The following is an 18399-nucleotide window of genomic DNA, read 5'->3' as shown; positions in this document are numbered from 1 at the left end:
ACGGCAACTTTCGACATTTATTTTCACCCGGACCACATTCACCCATACTTTCAGTGCCATCGGTACGTAAAACAAACCCACCCCACTCAACTCCACTTGGCCAAAGCAGTGACGCCATGGTGGCAGCAAGAAGCACCGGCTACATCTACATCTACAGCAACGCACGTACCACTACACATTACTTTTTATTTTATTTTTGTGCAATGCAGAAATACCCTTGAGATTTTGGAGAGAATTGTTGCAATGTCGAGGATGCTCAAGCCTCGGCTTGCATGTGTTGGAATTTGGCCTTGGGCCTTAGCCCATATGCCTGATGGTAATTTGCTTATATTTTCAATTACATGGTTGTTTTTTTTTTCTTTTGAGAAAAACATGGTCGGTTAAGCATACCAAATTCACATACCCCGATGATTAGCCTGAAATATGTACTGAGTGATGGTTTCATCGCTCCCTTCCCTTTACCTTTATGGTGTGGAGGATCGGTCTAGTCTTTGAGCAATCAGGCGTGAAATTCATGGTATCTTCTTGTGTATTATTTGTTCTTACAAATAATCACTTATATTTGCCTGAGGTGGTCATTGTCAAGGCGTGTTGCCGCCAAGATTGTTCACGGTTTATAACTTCTTGGAAGTGAAATGCGGTGTAGCGGTGTGTTGAGTGGAATAGTTGGTCGTGTGAAATTGTAATAACTTGCTTCCTTAGTATATTGCTCCATGGATCCCATCCATAATAAGTGTCCTAGATTTAGCACAAATTAATTTGTACTAACTTCGTACTAAGTCTCTGATACTTGTTATGGATGAGATGGAGTAGATTTTTGTTTTTCGTTGATATATTAGTTTCCAAAAAATAATTAGTAGTAAAGTTTCTTAGAAGAATCCCGCAAAAAAGAAATTAATAGAAGATGGAAAGTTGCAGTGCTTGAAAACAAGCGAAGACATTAGTGTTTTTTTCAAAAATGAAAATCGTATTTCCTACTTTCAAAAAATCTGAAAAAAATATCGATGTGGCTATCCTTAAAATTATCAAATTTGTCAATCTTGTGTAGCCCACATTACAAAGAATATTAGGTTGCCATTTTGCATGCTTATAAGATGTATATATCAATAGGGTTGTAAATGGTACGGATAATTTCCGCACCGAACCCGCATCCGCATCCGTTTTTAAGGATATGGTATGCGTTTTTCAAACCCGATGGATACAGACACGGATACAAATATTGGTCATGCGGATATCCGGTGGATGTGGTAGCGGATATGGTATGACTATTATCCGACGGATACGGATTATCCGTTGCTTTGTGAGGATTATCTGGCATGTTCAATTAGGATAATCCGATTAAATTAGCTCAACCCATTAACCCAAGTATCCAATTAGGCTTTGTGTATATTATAACCTAGCGATTAAGTTGAGTGTGTGATATCCCTTCCTACTTTGTCGGTTGCTTGCTTTTATTTCTTTAGTAAGAACTTAATAAGAAAAGGTCGGAGAACCGTTACCTAAGTATTATTTGAGTACGACCTTCGTCTTTGTAATAAGTACTACGATCTTCACATTGGTGATATTTTGAACTATTCTCTACTCTATGTTATTCTTTTGAGTAACTTTATGTTCATACATTTGCAATGGTGAAAATATGTTTTCATCTATCCGATATATTTTGTCCGTTTTCGCTCCGAATTTGCTTTGTTTCTGATCTGAATCTGTAGTCCGATATAATTCGCATCCGAATCTGCATTCGGTCATTATCCACTCCGCTCTGAATCTGACAAAAAAAATGGTAAATGATATGGAGAGAGCATTATTCGATCCAATCCGATCCGTTTACATCCCAATATATCATTGACTACGTCCATGTTTTAACTTAAAAATATGATTTTGGATTTTTATAAATAAATAAATGGATCATTAGGGCTTGGGAGCTGAAGAGAATTTTCGGGAAAAAGAAGTAGGAATGAAGATGGAGCATGAAGATAAGTACTTGGGCCAAACCTGCTCATTCAACGAGCCATCAATCCAGGCTGGAAGGTAGCCCAGCTAAGAGTCACGAACAAAGGCCCAGAAAGGGAAGAGGGGGAGAACAAAACGATGGAACAAGAGACAGAAAACCTTACCCTTACTCTGATCCCATCATGGCAGGACCAAATCCTTTCGCAGCTATGGCGGCGGCGGCCGCCACGCCGGCGAGAGCTTGGTGGCGGCCGGAAATTCCAGCGACCGCCGCAGCCGCAGCTGGCAACTGCTTTTTCCGTCCTGGAGCGAAGCGCTTGTGAGGCCTCTTGTCTAAGCTCCGTTTTAATTAAGATTTGTTTCGAGGTTTCCTTATCCAGTTAGTGCCGTGGATGAGTGAAATTGGCTTGTGTCACCTCGCAGCATGGGTCTTCTGAGCTTTAAATTTAGGGTAAAGGTGGGATCTTGGGATTCTTGAATCTTGGTCGTTGCAGTTACACAGTTTACAGTTAAGTGCTGTAGTTAAGCCAGGTTACTATTTATTCTCCCCTCCATGAATCCATTAGTATATTTTTTTTCACCGCGCTCAAGTAAATGATAGTAGTCCATAGTGAACTGTGAAACATAACACTGTATCAGGATTAGAAACATAACACTGTATGAAAATTTGGGTCTGAATTGAAGTGACAATTGTAGACTTGTCACCATGGCACTAACTGAATAATTACATTTTGTTTTCTCGTTAGTCTCGATGAGGTATGCTTAGTCCCCAACGCAGTAGTATATTCTAGTACTAGTACTTTTGCAGTCACTCCTGCCTTAATCGATTATCCATAACATGTTATTGATCGAGTATCTGCCACTAGCCCACTAGGTTGCTTCCTTTCACTCTATCCCGGTTTCAATAATTATCAATGACTTTTACTTAGCGGCTTAACTCAATGTTAGCAGTTTAAAACTTTAAATACAACACTGTTACTAGTAGTTTAGATTTCTTTACCCTCACATCGATGATCTCTCTCTGAAACTTTGGAACAGATTGGCATGGTAAATGTGCTGCTGACCATGTTGAACATATCTTTTCCAGCAGCACAGGGCTTCTAATGACAAGCACCCGCCTGCACCCCAAAGCGTGTACCCGTCTGCACGTCAAGAGCGGGGAGGCAGAAGGGAGCCCGAATGCCGATACCGACACCGAGACCACCGAGGCAGCTCACGTCGTAGTTGATGAGGAGACCCTCCGTCATGACCTCGAGACGGCGATTGAGGAGGAGGACTATGCCCAGGCGGCCCGACTCCGGGACGAGCTGCGCCACCTTCGGGAGGACGGGCGGTCGTCCCTCCTGGCGGCCAACGCGCGGTTCTACGACGCGTTCCGGGACGGCGACCTGGCGGCGATGCACGCTCTGTGGGCCAAGGGCGAGCATGTGTACGTGGTGCACCCGTCGGCGGGGCGGATCGCGGGCTACGATACGGTGATGCGGAGCTGGGAGATGGTGTGCGACGCAGACTACGAGTTCCCGCTGCGGTTCGACCTGCAGGACGTGGAGGTGCACGTCAGGGGCGACCTCGGCTATGTGACATGCCTGGAGATGGTGAAGACGAGGGGCAGTGGCAGCTGGGGCAAGCAGATTGCCACCAACGTCTTCGAGAAGGTGGGCGGCGAGTGGCGGATGTGCATCCACCATGCCTCCCACCTCGACGACGACGAGTAACCATCCACTGGTTCTGGGAGATGCATGTGCGAGCACAAGCTCGGGGAGGTTTTGCGGTACAGACGGGAGCGTATAGAGATCATACTGAACTATTCGGCAGAGTTGTTGAGACATACGATCCTATCTTCTTCTATAGTTGTTGCATTTTTGTATCATCACATTCATTCAGTATTTTTGACGAATCAGATACCAAAAACCATAATCATACAATATTTTGGGGGAGTAAATATATTGGAGAGGGCAGTTTCTTTTATTGTGGGACTGCGGGTGCATCCCAGTTTTGAACAGGTTGCATGCACCTTATTAGAGTTGGGTTAAGAGAGGGCTTTCTTACCAGATTGGAGATGGAAAACCAGGTTGCGGGGGAAACCAGGTTGTAGACTATCTGAAGAGCTTGAAACTGCAGCTCATCTTATTTTGGGGTGGTTCGTTTCAATTGGTGGCTGGTGAAAGAAGCGACCGGATTGGAGCAGCATCCGAGTTTTTGTTTTGTTTTTGTTTTTATTTAAAGGAGCCATCCGAGAGTTCATGATGATTCTTTTTTCAAATTGCTTGAAACATCCGGGGCATGGGTCTAACTTCCTGGGGTGGTATTGTTACTTGAAGCTTTGGTGTTTTTGTTGGTGTTTCCTGTTAAGAACCGTCTCTCTGTTATTTTCCTGGGCGTGGCAGTCTTGGATGTTCGTTTGCTTCGCAAGGTTGAGCGTGGTTGTGTTTGTTGCTGTTAGGGTGCTCTGCTTGGTGGGAGCTTACATGTTTGAAGGTTTAGTTTCGTTTCTTTTTGTAGCTCGATCGTGTGTGTTCCTAGAGCCGGTACTATGTTTTTCGGGGCCCTTGGACCAAATCGACAAAAGGACCCCTTAAGGCTAATATATGTACTGATATTTATGACAGAAAAATAATGAAATGGTAAAAAATATAACAAATATTTTTACTAGTTTAATTAACTCAAATAAAAACCAAATACAATGATTCCGTCAACAATTACACTTTAATGCTTCAGAAAAAATCTTCTTCGTGCATTTCTAGATGCAAAATCATTGCAAAAAATTTCAAGATCAATATTGTCTAAGATATCCTTCTCAATACAACATGTAGTCAAGCCATTCAATTTGCCTAGTCACATAGTTCACCTCAAACAATTTTTCAGCAGCTTCAATTTAGAGAAATTTCTTTCAGCCGAGGCTACGGTCACATGTATAGTTAAAAGGATACGATATGCAAGTGACACATTTGGATAACAATAAACAATTGTAACAAACTGAAGAATCTCAAGCGCCAAAAAATCATAAAGCAAATTTACTTGCAGCACTTTCAATTCATAAACAAAATCACCAAGATCAACATCAACAACCTCTTTATGAGTTAAAGTTTGTGCAAAAGTAGTGCAACGTTTTCGTAGATTACTTCATATAGTGACTTAAGATTTTTTGAGTTGAACAAGAAACCAAAAACTTTTTCAAATGCCTCCAACCTCTCAAATCGATCATCCAATGAAGCAATTGCAGCCTCAACAATGACAAAAAAATAATTAACTTCGAAGGATTCAATAGTTGACAGTTGTAGTTCTTCCTTGATTTCATCAAAATGCTTCTTCCTTTTACTTTGACGCTTAATTTGTACTAAATTTTGGCTCTATGCCCATATCCGATGCAATGGCTTTGGCACTCTCAATACTAGTATAGAAGCTGTCTTCTCTCAATGTTTGAAAGAATGATATTACCCGTTCAAGGTGTTTGATAGCATCAATGCATACAATTTTTTCCTCTAAATTTTTGAAAATAAATTATCATGCCAAATAACCATGCCAACTAAAGTTTCAAATTTCTCAAGTGCACTGATCAAACCTTGAGCATCACTTGCTGCGGCTGGATCATCAAGAAGCCTTTGCCAATTCCTTCAAAGCTGATATTATATGCGGAGTTCGGTTCCATATAGGTTGCACACTCTTTATTCGACTCTCCCAACAAGTATTAGACAACAGTTAGTTTTGGAACATTATCAAGCAAAATCTTTCACCTTTTAGTAGAACGTGCAAACAATACATATTTACGCTGGATAATACTAAAGAATGAATCAGCTAGTTGGTTTTGCCATATCACGGAGAGTGAGATTCAAACTATGACATGCACACGACATATATAATGTTTAGGGTTTACTATAAGCAAAAATTCTGGACATCTTGATTTTTCCCTTCATGTTGGAACCATTGTCATAACCTTGCCCCCTCAAATAAGCGACATCCAAATCAAGAGAATCCAGTGTATCCATTAGTACATTAAAAAGTCCCAAACCTGAATTTCTCATCAACCTTCAAGAACTCTAGGAAAAGCTTCCACTCATGAAATGTTACTTGATAGGTTGACAAACCGCACAATGAGCGTCATTTGCTCTTCATTTCTCACATCCCGGGTACAGTCCAAGATAACAGAGAAATACTTTGCGTACTTGAGGATCTTTAAGATAACCATTTTCACGCCATCGGCGAGGCATGAGATCAACTCATTCTGAATACGATGGCCAAGATAATGATGATGAACCTCATTATTTTGAATGCGCCAAATATGTTCTTGCATCACAAGATCAAATTCAGCAATCATTTCAATCGTGCCTAAAAAATTACCATTATTATCAGCATAACCAGAGGAAACAGAACCCGCGAACTTATTTGGGTCTCATTATCTGATTAATGGAGGTGGGGATAACCTCTTGGCTGTTTTCTAAGGATTCTCATCTCTTTGTTCAAGGTTTCGTCTAAACATTCATTGAGCATTATCGTGCGAGGAAGTATTGTGGCTTAATGAACCACCATGTTTTCTCATGCAATCTTTTCGTGGATGATCATCTATCAATTCTTGCTATCTACAATGATAATAAGCTTGTTTATATTGTCCCAAAACAACAAATACTCCCAGCCAAAACGATAAGTGAACATTAGTTGTTGATGGAGAAGACCTACATTATTTCATATGTGTAGGAAGATCAATTTTATCCTTTTTACCATGCTCCTCTATAGATGGTGTCACACAAAGTCCAACTACTCAATTCTCCACTAAAGTGGTCATCTGGGTTGGTGTGTTAACCTTGACGAAATTATTGTGATATCTTCATGTGTGTTTTTCTTTGGAGGCCATTACAGTATTATTATGAAACAACAGCTCATACAGTTTTCAAAGCAAGGTAACTCACTGTATATGTTTATTTCTACATCTTTTCATTAGAAATACTGAGACACAAAATTCGAACATATTGACAGAATACGTATGGGAGAACTGCAGTAGATATAGTAACTAACTAACTAGGCCTGGGTGTTGCCCACTCCACATGGAGGATAAGGTTATCATAACCATACCCATTGAGCTTGCTGATAGCCTTCTCAGCATCCTCCCTGTGGACAAAGTTGACGAAGCCAAAGCCCCTGCTCGATCCAGTCCTCTGATCCAATGCAACATAGACACGGCTGACCTGGCCAAATGTGCGGAATAGCTCGTGGACATCAGCCTCACGGGTGTCCTCTGATAGATTGGTAACACGGACAGAGTTCTCATCGTTCCTGCGCCTCATCTCAGACCCATTACCTTGCGGTGCATCAGACCTCAACCTCGGAGGAACATATGATCCCTTATTAGTAGGCAGTGCTTGAGGTCCGTCAGAACTAGTAGGTCTATCAACAGTATCTGTCGCTTGAGCAAGGTCCTTGTAGGGGCACTTTGAGGTCCAGTGGTCACCCTTCTTACCGCAGGTTCTGCAAACCATGAGAACAGCACCCTTGGTCGCCAGTGGATCAGCAGAAATACTTGGTTCATCAGCTTTGCTCCCTACAATTAAGTGAAGGGTTAAAAATTACGAGCACAGAGATGCAGCAAAGCCAGCTAGTTTGTGGGCTCCAGAACAACAATGGCAAGTAATTATAAAAATAGGAATCAGTACTAATGCCAATATCAAGAAGATCCGTGTTACTGTTTGAACAGAGAAAAATACATAGACAGAAAAAAATCCATGGCACAATAACGCAAGGTTAAGTTTGGGTGGAAAGACAGCTAACATGCCCAGTTGATGGAAAAAATCATCATTCAGGAACCAGTGTCTGTGTATGCATAACAAACTTTTACCTACTTAACCACAGAGCACCCATTACTGAATGCCAGTATGATCGGCAAGAGCAGGAGATCATATTAATGCATTATAATCCTAATTCGTGTATTCTACATGGACTGAATTCAACGTACTTCAGTCACCTACCTAACTCAAACAGAATATAGTTATCCAAATAATGTAGACCTCCTGAATCAATTATACTGTATTCAACTGCGGCTTCTCTCAGTTATTTTGAGACCAATGGTAGCTTCATAGCTAGCAATCAATTTACTGTCCTCCAAATGTCCATGTTGATTTATTTCGAACTTACTAGGAATATCTAATATACACGTAGGTTATTGCATATTACTTTGAGAGCCTAAAGGCCAGTTCCTACATTTTTTTTTCAAGGTTGACGGGGGAAAAAAACCCCACCGCTTGTTGCATTCCATCGAAAGTAGCCTGGAAGGCCCATGATCTTACAATCAGATTGGAGATATTACAGGGGGATACATGGGAGAAGAAGACAAATAAAAAGACAGAAAAAGAAAACAAACTAGAAGCAAGGGAACACAAAGGAAAGGGGAGGTTAGCATTCGAAGCCAACCGAACCCCTCGGAGGACAGCATCTCAAGGAGCGACCACCACGACTTGGCAAGGCGAGCGACGGGCGAGGACCTGCAGAACCGAGACCAAGCACAGTCGAAGGGCATCGGATAGCCGAGACTGGGGCGACGACACCGGTGTGCCGACCCCATGGTCGAAGGGCGATGCAGAAACGAGTCCCACCACAAGGCACGACCAAAAGCAAAGTCGCAACCAGTACACCACCTTGAGTACCTCAAGTCGACAGTCAAGGAGGATCTCCGGTGAGAACCTCAACACCAAAGGCAAGCAGCCCTAGGAACAAGTAGTGGAATACGTGGAGACCGGACGAGAGCACACGAAGAATCGTCACCGGCACGGTCGAAGGGCGTCGGATAGCCGAGACCGTGCGACGGCACCGGTGTGCCGTCGGCGAAGCCGAAGGGCGTTGTGCCGCCGAGACTAACCACAGTCGAAGGGCGTCGGATAGCCGAGACTGGGGCGACGACACCGATGTGTCGCCCCCGTAGTCGAAGGGCAACGCAAGCCGAGGCCACCCCGGGACGTCGAGGCAGCACTGCCAGGGCCACCATGACCATAGCCCCTTCCTGCAAGGAAACGAGCCGAGGGCCGGCGAGAAGACGAGAGGCGATGCCGCCTGACACAGGTCAGGCTCCAAGACGATGCCTCCAAAAAGGAACAGCGACGCGAAGACGACGCCATCGCCTGACCCGGAGAAGTCCAGGTCTGGGATTTCTCCCGGAGCACGAGCTGACAGGAGCAGCACAAAAGTGCAACCCACACAGCATCACAGCGAGCCGTCCTCACCACCTCCGCAGCGCTAAGGAAGAGCAGCGGAGGGCCCTCCCCATGGCAGATGGGCAGCGGGGTAGCCCAGACCCGCAGGACGCCGCCGGGCCAGATCTGCCGGGCGAGATCTTCCGCAGCCGGGGGAGTCCGGCCAGGACCCGGAGCAAGCCGCCATCCACAGGCCAAGGAAGGGAGGAGCAGCGGCCGCCGGCGCCATGGCGACCAGCCTCCGCCGGGAATAGTGCCGCACGGGAGCAGAGCACAGGAGGTTGGGGAGGAGGGTCGGCGTGGACGAAGAGTGCGAGAACGAGCGCCCTGCCGCCGCCGGCGTCGCACGGGCTTTGCCGGCGGCGCCCTCCGGCGGCGGCAGGGGGAGGGGCGGGATGTGGGTGGCGGCTGGGTGGGGGCTAGGGTTTCCGCCCGGGCTGCTCGAGAGGAGCAGCACGGGGGCCTGTCTCCATTGTCGCCAGTTCCTACATATACCAGATAGATCGCCAATCTCGGTTTTATAATTCAGTTCCACAATGGATTACATCAATCCAACCTAACTCGATCACGAATATGGCTAGCAACACAGTAGTTGAACCAAAACAGATCAATCGACGCAGACCTAGCCGGGGATGTATAAACAAAGTCGACGAACCTGGGGCGCGTGGGCGCTCGAGGAAGATCTCCTCGGTGGAGACGACAGTGAGCCGCGCGGACGCGTCGTCGCCACTGGCGGCATCGCCGAACTTGGACCAGTTGCGGCGCTCGACGGCCGCCTTGGAGAGGCGCGTGCTGGCGAGCTTGCGGACGCGGGTGGTGGTGGTGACCTTGACCTTGTTGCCGTCGTCGTCGAAGCGGTACTCGACCGTCTTCTTGAGCCCATTCTCGTCGGGCCCGGTGACGACGCGGGGCGGGAGGAGGAAGTCGAGGTCGCCCCCGTCGTCCTCCTCTACCTCGCCCCATCGGATCTTCGCCGCCGCCATGGTTGTTGCTGGTTCGCTGGTGATTCGCTCGGGTACGTGCTAGGGTTCGGGGTGCGGGGGTCTGCGCGGAGGAGGGCTCTGTGGTTTTGTTGCGACTTGGGGTTTGGGATGATGTGTAGTCGGGATCAAGTTTCTGGAGGGGTTTTATTTAGCGAGGTCGTGGCATAGAAGAGGACTACGGTCTGGACTCTCGGAAACAATTTGAGTCGGTTTCCAGTATATATGGCGTCATCTTCTTGTGCCCTTGTTTGGATCGTGGCCTAACTGGAAACCCTAGGGTGGTAGGAACGTGGGGTGTCCTTCGCAAATTCGGCATGCTTTATTGGAAGGGAAAGAGGTACTTTCGAGAGGTTTAATTTGCCGTATAGGCAATGACGAGTCTACCCGTGGCTGGACTCAAAATTGGATCCCAAGAGATGGGATGATGAGGTCTTTAGGGTGTCTTGCAGTTGAGCCACCCACCAGGGTCAGCGAACTAATCAATGCAACTACTGCATCCTCGGATCAAGAGAAGATTCAGAATTTTTTTCTAAAGGCTGATGCTGATGTTATCTTGGGTCTCCCGATTTGCACACACAATATTGAGGATTTTTGGTCCTGGAATTTTGAGAAACGAGGCATGTTCACGGTCATATGCTTGTCGAAACTAAGATGAGGATGGAGGCATGGCTTGATGGAAGAGCTTCAAGCTCTGATACCTCTACGGACAACAAGAGCCGGACCACGATGTGGAAAGTGAAAGTACCATCTAAAATAAAGGTCTTCCTCTAGAGGCTAGCAAGGCAATCACTTCCCACTTCCGATCTATTGCTTCATCGGAACATGGGTCTCTTATGCACTAACTAGAATAATCTTTAGCATGGCTATGTGGCCTAACCTAGCTAGTGCTTGATCGGTTTTCGTCTGGTTTTTCGTTAATTAATGATATAATTCGTTTCTTGTTAATCAATTGGAACAACGGCAAATCTTTTACTTCGTTTCAGAAAATTCTGCATCTCCATGTAACAGCTTTCAGCATCATAATACTCTTGTTCGTACTTAAGTTGTGATTCAAATTATATACATGCTAACTTCTGACACATCGAAGCGAGGTCCGTTCCCGGAAGCTTGGACGGAAGCGTTGGATAATCAAAGACCTAGGTCACCACCACAATGTAAACCACCGCATGAATGATTTATATATACTCTAAGGATCCATGTAGTACTCTATGTCTAGAGGTGAAAAATAGCAGGATGGACGGAATTGAATCACAGAAGGAGAAGTTGTCACCAACGCCTCTACTGAAGAAATCCTTCTCCTCGTTGGTTTGTGGATATCTCGAAGGTTGACAAACCTCGGATTGACTGGGTTTGTTATTGCACTGCTTGCACACCTTCTTTTCGTGTAGAGATATCTCTTGTATGTTCACCGCTACTTTCATCTTGTATGTTGACCTACGCCACGCCACCACGTTAGCCCGTAGATAACAACCCGTAAGATGTTTCCGTAGGTGTAGGATTACCGCTCCAGGATGTTAAGCAGCACGTCGTCGGGCAGCTTCAAGTCCCTGTCGACATTCAGGGTCTGCATAACGCGAGGAGCGAAATTAGTGTCCCATGATGATAGATTGATGTACTGATTGAATTGCATCAAAGAACAATTAGCAAGATCGAACCGAGAACCGAGGCAATGGCGACTTACATCAGGGCGGCGGCCGCCGCCAACGCTGTCGAGCTTCATGGCGATCCGGTCTCAAGAAACAACGGAGTAGGCAACTGCAGTCGACCGCGAAGATCGGATGCAAAAAAATGATCGTCGGAACGAACGCTCCTTCCGTCGTGCGAGGAGTGGATCGATCCAATCGTCGACGACCTGGGCTGAGGACTGCGGATGTAGTTGTAGGATGTATCAATCAGACGAGACGGATACGGTTTCAAACCCAATTCCACTACGCAGATCGCCTGAGTATATAATCTCGCAAGATACAAACGTATAAAAGCGTGCGGCTCCGTTTCAAATACGAACCGGACTTACACTTGCCCCGTCCTTCTTCGGAGCCTGACTACGCATCGGCACGGGTTGTTCCCAAATCATCGAACAAATTGGATGCATGCAGCCTATTTTACACTGTTCTCTTGTCTTCAGCGCCTCACATGACGCTGCTCATCTAGACTGCATGCAGATGCTGTCTCACCCCGGTCACGGCTGTGATCTCTCCATGACGGGCACTCTAGCTAGGATATACTACTCCGAGTTAGTTGGAACAGAGCCTTGAGTGTTCACATTCCAATTCCTGTCCCTTCTCCTGCACATGAATCGACCTTGGGGCAACAGAGATGGCAACGGACCACCACGTATCATCACGGGCTCACAGGCGACAGGAAGTTCAGGACGGACGCATGCTCAGGTGAGTGTTTAACGACCCAAGTACCGGCCCACGAAGCGGTCCAAGCTCAAGACGACGCAGCAGCGGTAGGGGCAAGATAATGGCCCATCTACTCGGCTAAAGGAAGCTTATCACATCGCTATAAATACGTTTATTCCGAAAAGTCATTTTGGATCATGGGCATCACTGCTCTCATTATATTAAAATAATCAAAAATTATATTATGTGTCCAAAACATTTATGTAAAAAATTTCTAAAAGGAGCTGATGATGTACCTCACTGACGTACAAAATCTTAAATACAAATATTTTGTTTTCTGAGCTACATAAAAATGACAAAGTCTGATTTCTTTTTAGAGATTTGAATCACTATATTTAGATCCACACCTTTGTTATTTTTGTGTAGCCTCAAATACACATTATTTCCAGTTAAAAATTTACATGTTTGTGGGGTACAATATAGGCTACATCATGATTTATTTTCACTTTTTCCTGAAACTTGGAAATATGATTTTTAATTACTTTTTAAAAAAAGATCAGTGCTGCCCATGTGCACCAAATCTCTGTCCCGTTTATTCCCCAAACTGCCTCCATTTTGATTTAGTCTACGTATCCCAAAAAAAATTGAGACAAACTGTGTTGCATTTTTTAGTACTACTTAAATATGTGAACAATCAATCCAAACTACATTAAAAATAACAACATCAAATAAAGAGAGCAAAATCACTGTTCACTAAAAGCTAGAATGTTTCAGAATAAATTTTGAAACTAGAATGTAGACTATTATATATTTCTAATGGACCACGTGGAAATACTTTCCTGGAATCATGAAGCCTAAACAAAATCGATCAAGTTTTCATATCACATACTTCAGTTTCACTGAGAAGATTCTATATATTATGAGTAATTTGAGTAGAATTTTCAGATCAAGGATTCTTTTTTAAACTGCAACGAAAAACAAACGAAAGATATACCACATCACCTACGAAACTTACTTAAAACTATTGTTCCTAACATTATTCCTTAACATGACAACTTCCTTCTGAGCCTAGCTAGGCTCATCAGTCATGTCATCAGTAGCACTTCTGGTATCGGATTCTCTAGGATTTCTGCACCAATCACCAACTGTCATCTTGACATCAGCGGAAAAGGCTATGCCGATAAAGCTTGATTATTGACAAATTATGCTGTAACAGCGAGTAATGCCCGGTTGGTAAATCAGCCTATAGGAAAAAAATGGGTGGCAATGTTAGTACAAATCCGGTTGTTTTTTGTACATGCTTCTTGAAATAAGTGTCCACAAATCATTGGCCATTTTCAAATTTATTCCATAACAAACGCAAAATTAATTCTCCTTCAAAGAATCACGTAAATCCAATGGCAGTTCTACCAGAAGTTTGAGATACATATGATACATGTAGTGATAGAAATAGCAGTGCATACGAAACTTTAGGTTTAGGGAAAAGGTTTCTGTAGGATATTGAGGATCACTACAACAAAAACCTTTCCTAGATACGTTTTACTAGAGACACTTACTACTTTGTCTCTTTAAAAATCATATTAAGACACTTGCATCTTGTAGTGACACTTTTTGGGGCACTTTAGAAATAGTTTCAAATGTAGAGACGTTAGTTGAGACAATTTTGTAAAGGGTTGCAATTTTCATTCTAGAGACAACTTATAAAACACTCCAAAGTGGCATAGGTAAATCATCAAGAGGCAATTCATGAGACACTTCATTGTATGCCTTTAATTTTTATCTAGAGGCAATGTTTGAGGCATGTTGCTTGTTCTCTAGAGACATTTTTTCCATGTTTTGGTCATGGTGGGTAATCTCTACTACTTAAAAAGGGGGAACGTGTTCCGTAATCAGGCAGTCCGTCCTTCTTTCGTCAAACCTTCGTTCGCTCCTCTACAATCGCCCCTCACCTGCCCAAGTGGGCCAAGCCCAACAAATCCCAACACCCTCTCCGCTCGTCACGCAGCATCAAATCGCCCTCAAACATCGTTCAGTTTCAACAATCAATCAGTTAGCGCTCTAAATAGCACTTACCTCGTTCTAGAATTAACAGGCCAGCCCTACCCATATTGCCATCATCAACCACCATTATTTCGAGCGAAAATTACGTCCACAATTACCGTCGTATCAACATATATAGGCGCTTGCCCATCACACTGGAGCTGACCTACCCCGCTTGACCTTCCAGGTGATCCGTCCTGAAGCTGCCGCCATGGCCACTCGATACATTCTCGACTGCCCAACTCGAAGAGGGTGATGGCACCGTTAGCTATCCCGGCTCCCACCGTCTTGCCTCCACCAATCACCAGGTAACCGCGAAATCTCTCCTGCATCAAAAGTGAGGGAGATCATTAGACAGATCATGGATAATAATTTTCCCCACATTTTTCTTTCTTATGGCGGTGGTGTTAGATTCCGCAACGTGAGTTGCACATGTACAACAGATCACGGGAGAAAACTGCAAGAATTATTTATGGACAAATCAGAGATACTAGAAATTCTTATGGCGGTGGTGTTATCTACCGAGGCATCCTCACTGACTGATTGGTGAGAAATATTTCTCGTCCCTACCCCTTACAATGTCTTCATTGCTATTGTTATTGATATCACACCAGGGTAGATACTGGCATAAAGTATTGTATCTTTAATGTGCATTCAACAATAATTTCCACCAGGACGGTCCCGCTGCAGCATCTGGACCATTCAGGCTGGTTCTACAATAGGAATTTACATATTGCACGAGAGATGAATTGTTGATATATCATTGCCTCTCCTAGAAGGTAGTACAGTTCAGAAATGTCATGTAAAACATATAATAAACTATTCAGACTTCTATTGTCTTGCACAATATTACTGATGATGAGCTTCTGTTTTACCATTTGATATATCATATGCAAGATTTAAATAATTCAGTTCCGCAAGATTTACAAAAATGCATGGTGGCATTATTTCACTTCACATTGAAAAAATCACATGCATCACCTACCTGAAGAAACCGTAAGCAATGAATACTTTGCGAGGTGTCATCCCTTTTGAATGCGATGACCATTTCTTCCAAGAATTTTTGTTTTCTACTGGCTCAAAAACAATCAGCAATTTAATCAACTCTTTGGGAAATCATGATGTAACGCAGGTATTTTCACAGGGATTGAATAATTATATTACTATCAAGATCAGTGATGCAGCTAATTAATTCGAATAACTAATTTGCCGAAGGGTATCAAACTATTTAGGAAGCAGTTATCTATTATTCTGCTAGAGTCTGTTTTGAATGATTTAAAAGGAACCCTAGAATATGAGCAGCTAGGCAGATGTCAAAGGAGATAAAAGTGATGTCATAATGTGGGACAAGAATGATCCCCCGCCCACTGAAGTATCACAAGAACAAGCATCTGAGGTAGCCAATGACCCCGCACCAAATTTGAAGATGCCGGTCAACAAGAATGTAGTTTCCGAACTTTGGAACTATATCCTCTCCATTGACAATGAGGATGCCATGAAGTAAGTTCAATTTGTCTAAGATATTTAATTGCCAGTTTAAATTATATAGACATGCTAATACAGGATACACAAGGTATATAGACATGGATTGTTTCAACTAAAGACATGCTACAGGATACACAAGGTATATAGACATGGATTGTTTCAACATGGCTGTACGGATAAACGACATGCTACAGGATACACAAGGTATATAGACATGGATTGTTTCAACATGGCTGTACGGATAAACGCTACAGATGAATTCCGATGGGCCATGGACACTACGTTTCACCCAACATCTACTTGAATGACAGCAGGAAAGGTAACAGAATATGCCAATTCCTATGGAAACTATGGTATAAAAGTAGTGTGGTATAATTTTCAGGACGTCCATGCAGAAAAAAAAAATTAGACTGATCTTAGATGACTCAGGGATTGTATTTGTTAAAAGAGCTCATCCATCATCATATAAGAAAGGTAGGATTGATAAATAAACTTGATATGCATCAATGCAACCTGCTCCAATGAGAAACAGAACACTCCTATTGTTCGACACTTATTATAGTAACCATATTCAGTAGGTATATATATGGGTATATGCTACTATAGTCCACAGATACTTAGCAAATAAGGTAGGTAGGGGGCATAGACAGTCTCACAAGCTGTTGCCTGATTGGTTGTAAACTCTTGCACGCCCAAAATCCTCGTAGATTTCAAAAACCTTGGATCCCAAATTTTACATCATGCATACAAGCGAGCAAAACTTAAAATCCTTTTAGAAGGTTTGCCTTGCAATGCCATCTTCATGTGAAGTGATCTGTCAAGATTATTGTTCAAAGCTCCAAATCAAGATTGAAACCAAAGTTAGAGACGAAGCTAAACGTATCTGCATCTGTTGTTTTTACCATCGACTGAATACTCTACTTTCTTGAACCTTTACTAACACGAATCACATTTTTCATTTTTACAGGAAAGTATTATATGCGTTCTTCTGCTCCATCAAACTTAAATTATTACTTCTTTACTTATTACATGAATATTTTGTTCTAAAGCTGATAAGAGACTTTCATCTTAAAGTGTTCCTTCAAGCTGGGAAGAGATTTTCATTTTACATGACAAGCAACATCTATATTTCCTCGCATATGAATCTTGCAGGAAGAATAGACAGAAACTTTGTTGTAATCCCTTTGCCGATATGTGAACTCTCAATCGGGCGGAAGCTGGGGTGATTTTTTTCTGCTATACTCGTGGAACCTAAATCATATGCAGACCAGTGATGGCCTCTATGATAAAAAAAAGAAGAGTAACACTATCACCGTGATATGCAGCGATGGAGATTGTATGTTAGGCGTGGGGCTTGGTGGGACTGGAAGAGTGTAGGGAGGAGAGCTGGGACAGTGTAGTACAAGCAGAGTACAAAATGATGTGCATCTCGTTGATTGACTGACATATAGAAGTTAGCTTTGGCCAAGCTAAAGGCTTGATGTTTTAAATCTTTTGACAGTGAGCTGACTAATAATCATGACCAAAGTGACTAAAATATACTTTGTTGAATATTGCAGTTGCGATGAAAATAAGGAAACTCTCCAAACTTTAAGTACATGAGACAGCATGACAAAGAAAAATCCGTTATTAAAAATTGATTATCATTAGTTCAAGATTTCGTGCTTTGGAATTAGATTGAGGAGACGTCGTGGTAACTTCAAATCGATTATTTAAAATTTATTACCATTAACTCGAGATATCGTGCTTTGAAATTAGATTGTACTATATTAATTTTTTTCCTCTTAGATAATTTATGTGAATGTTAATATGTACCAACACTAATATATTTTGTATACAATGTGGTATTTTTATGCGTACTATGTTGGCATGTTCGACGAGAAAAAATATTAAAAATTTAGGGTACCATGCAATGCACGGGTATTTTACTAGTACTAATTAAAAGTCTGTTCCAAGTATCAACATATACTTGTGATAGGGTGAGATGGTTAATTGAATAAGTCTTAATCATTAAGATCATGTGTCCGAGTATTGCTTTTTACGTGGTTTCTTCACATTTATTTACTCTAGAGACACAATATAATGTCTCTTTTATGTTTTTAAAAATATAAAGACATTATTACTATTATCCTTAGCATGTAGCCCATAGTGACAGTTTTGAGACGCTGCAAAAAGCCCCTCTATAACTATGTAAGAGCAATTTAAGCGTCTTTACCGGAGTCTCCAGCTCCCCCCCCCCCCCCCAAGACCGGAATCTCCAAAGACTATGTACCCCTGGAAAGACTGAAGCTGAAACGGCCATAACTTGATGAAAGTTCAGAGATGGTAAACCTAGAGGGGGTGAATAGGTTTTTACAAGTTTTAATTCTTTCTTTGCAATATTAGGATTCGCGGAATATAAGTGTGAGCCTAATGCAAACT

At 43.0% G+C, this 18399-nt stretch overlaps 2 protein-coding genes and 1 long non-coding RNA gene across 4 annotated transcripts; 1 reads left to right on the top strand and 2 right to left on the bottom strand.

The window, feature by feature from the left end:
• The first annotated feature begins 2101 nt into the window (after window positions 1–2101).
• LOC127305636 (uncharacterized) lies at window positions 2102–3918 on the top strand. 2 transcript variants are annotated; one of them, XM_051336142.2, is made up of 2 exons: window positions 2102–2269; window positions 3041–3918. In XM_051336142.2, exons 1-2 carry the CDS (start codon window positions 2133–2135, stop codon window positions 3663–3665), a joined length of 762 nt encoding a protein of 253 aa, XP_051192102.1. In that variant the 5' UTR covers window positions 2102–2132; the 3' UTR covers window positions 3666–3918. The 2 variants fall into 2 exon arrangements, with proteins under 2 accessions (XP_051192102.1, XP_051192100.1); XM_051336140.2 differs by having other exon boundaries at window positions 2103–2269; window positions 3038–3918.
• Window positions 3919–6943: 3025 nt separating this feature from the next.
• LOC127309227 (uncharacterized) lies at window positions 6944–10108 on the bottom strand. The gene is made up of 2 exons (XM_051340151.2): window positions 9781–10108; window positions 6944–7483 (listed from the first exon to the last, which is right to left on the bottom strand). The coding sequence occupies exons 1-2, from the start codon at window positions 10106–10108 to the stop codon at window positions 6960–6962; spliced, it is 852 nt and encodes a 283-aa protein (XP_051196111.1). The 3' UTR covers window positions 6944–6959.
• A 4357-nt stretch (window positions 10109–14465) lies between these two features.
• Window positions 14466–16737, bottom strand: LOC127305637 (uncharacterized). The gene is made up of 2 exons (XR_007854048.2): window positions 16635–16737; window positions 14466–14819 (listed from the first exon to the last, which is right to left on the bottom strand). It is a non-coding gene; the product is annotated as an uncharacterized lncRNA (long non-coding RNA).
• Window positions 16738–18399: the final 1662 nt, after the last annotated feature.

Source organism: Lolium perenne, chromosome 6 (assembly GCF_019359855.2).
Source record: "Lolium perenne isolate Kyuss_39 chromosome 6, Kyuss_2.0, whole genome shotgun sequence".
Taxonomy (NCBI): Eukaryota; Viridiplantae; Streptophyta; class Magnoliopsida; order Poales; family Poaceae; genus Lolium; species Lolium perenne.
This window is presented reverse-complemented; position numbering and strand designations above follow the sequence as displayed.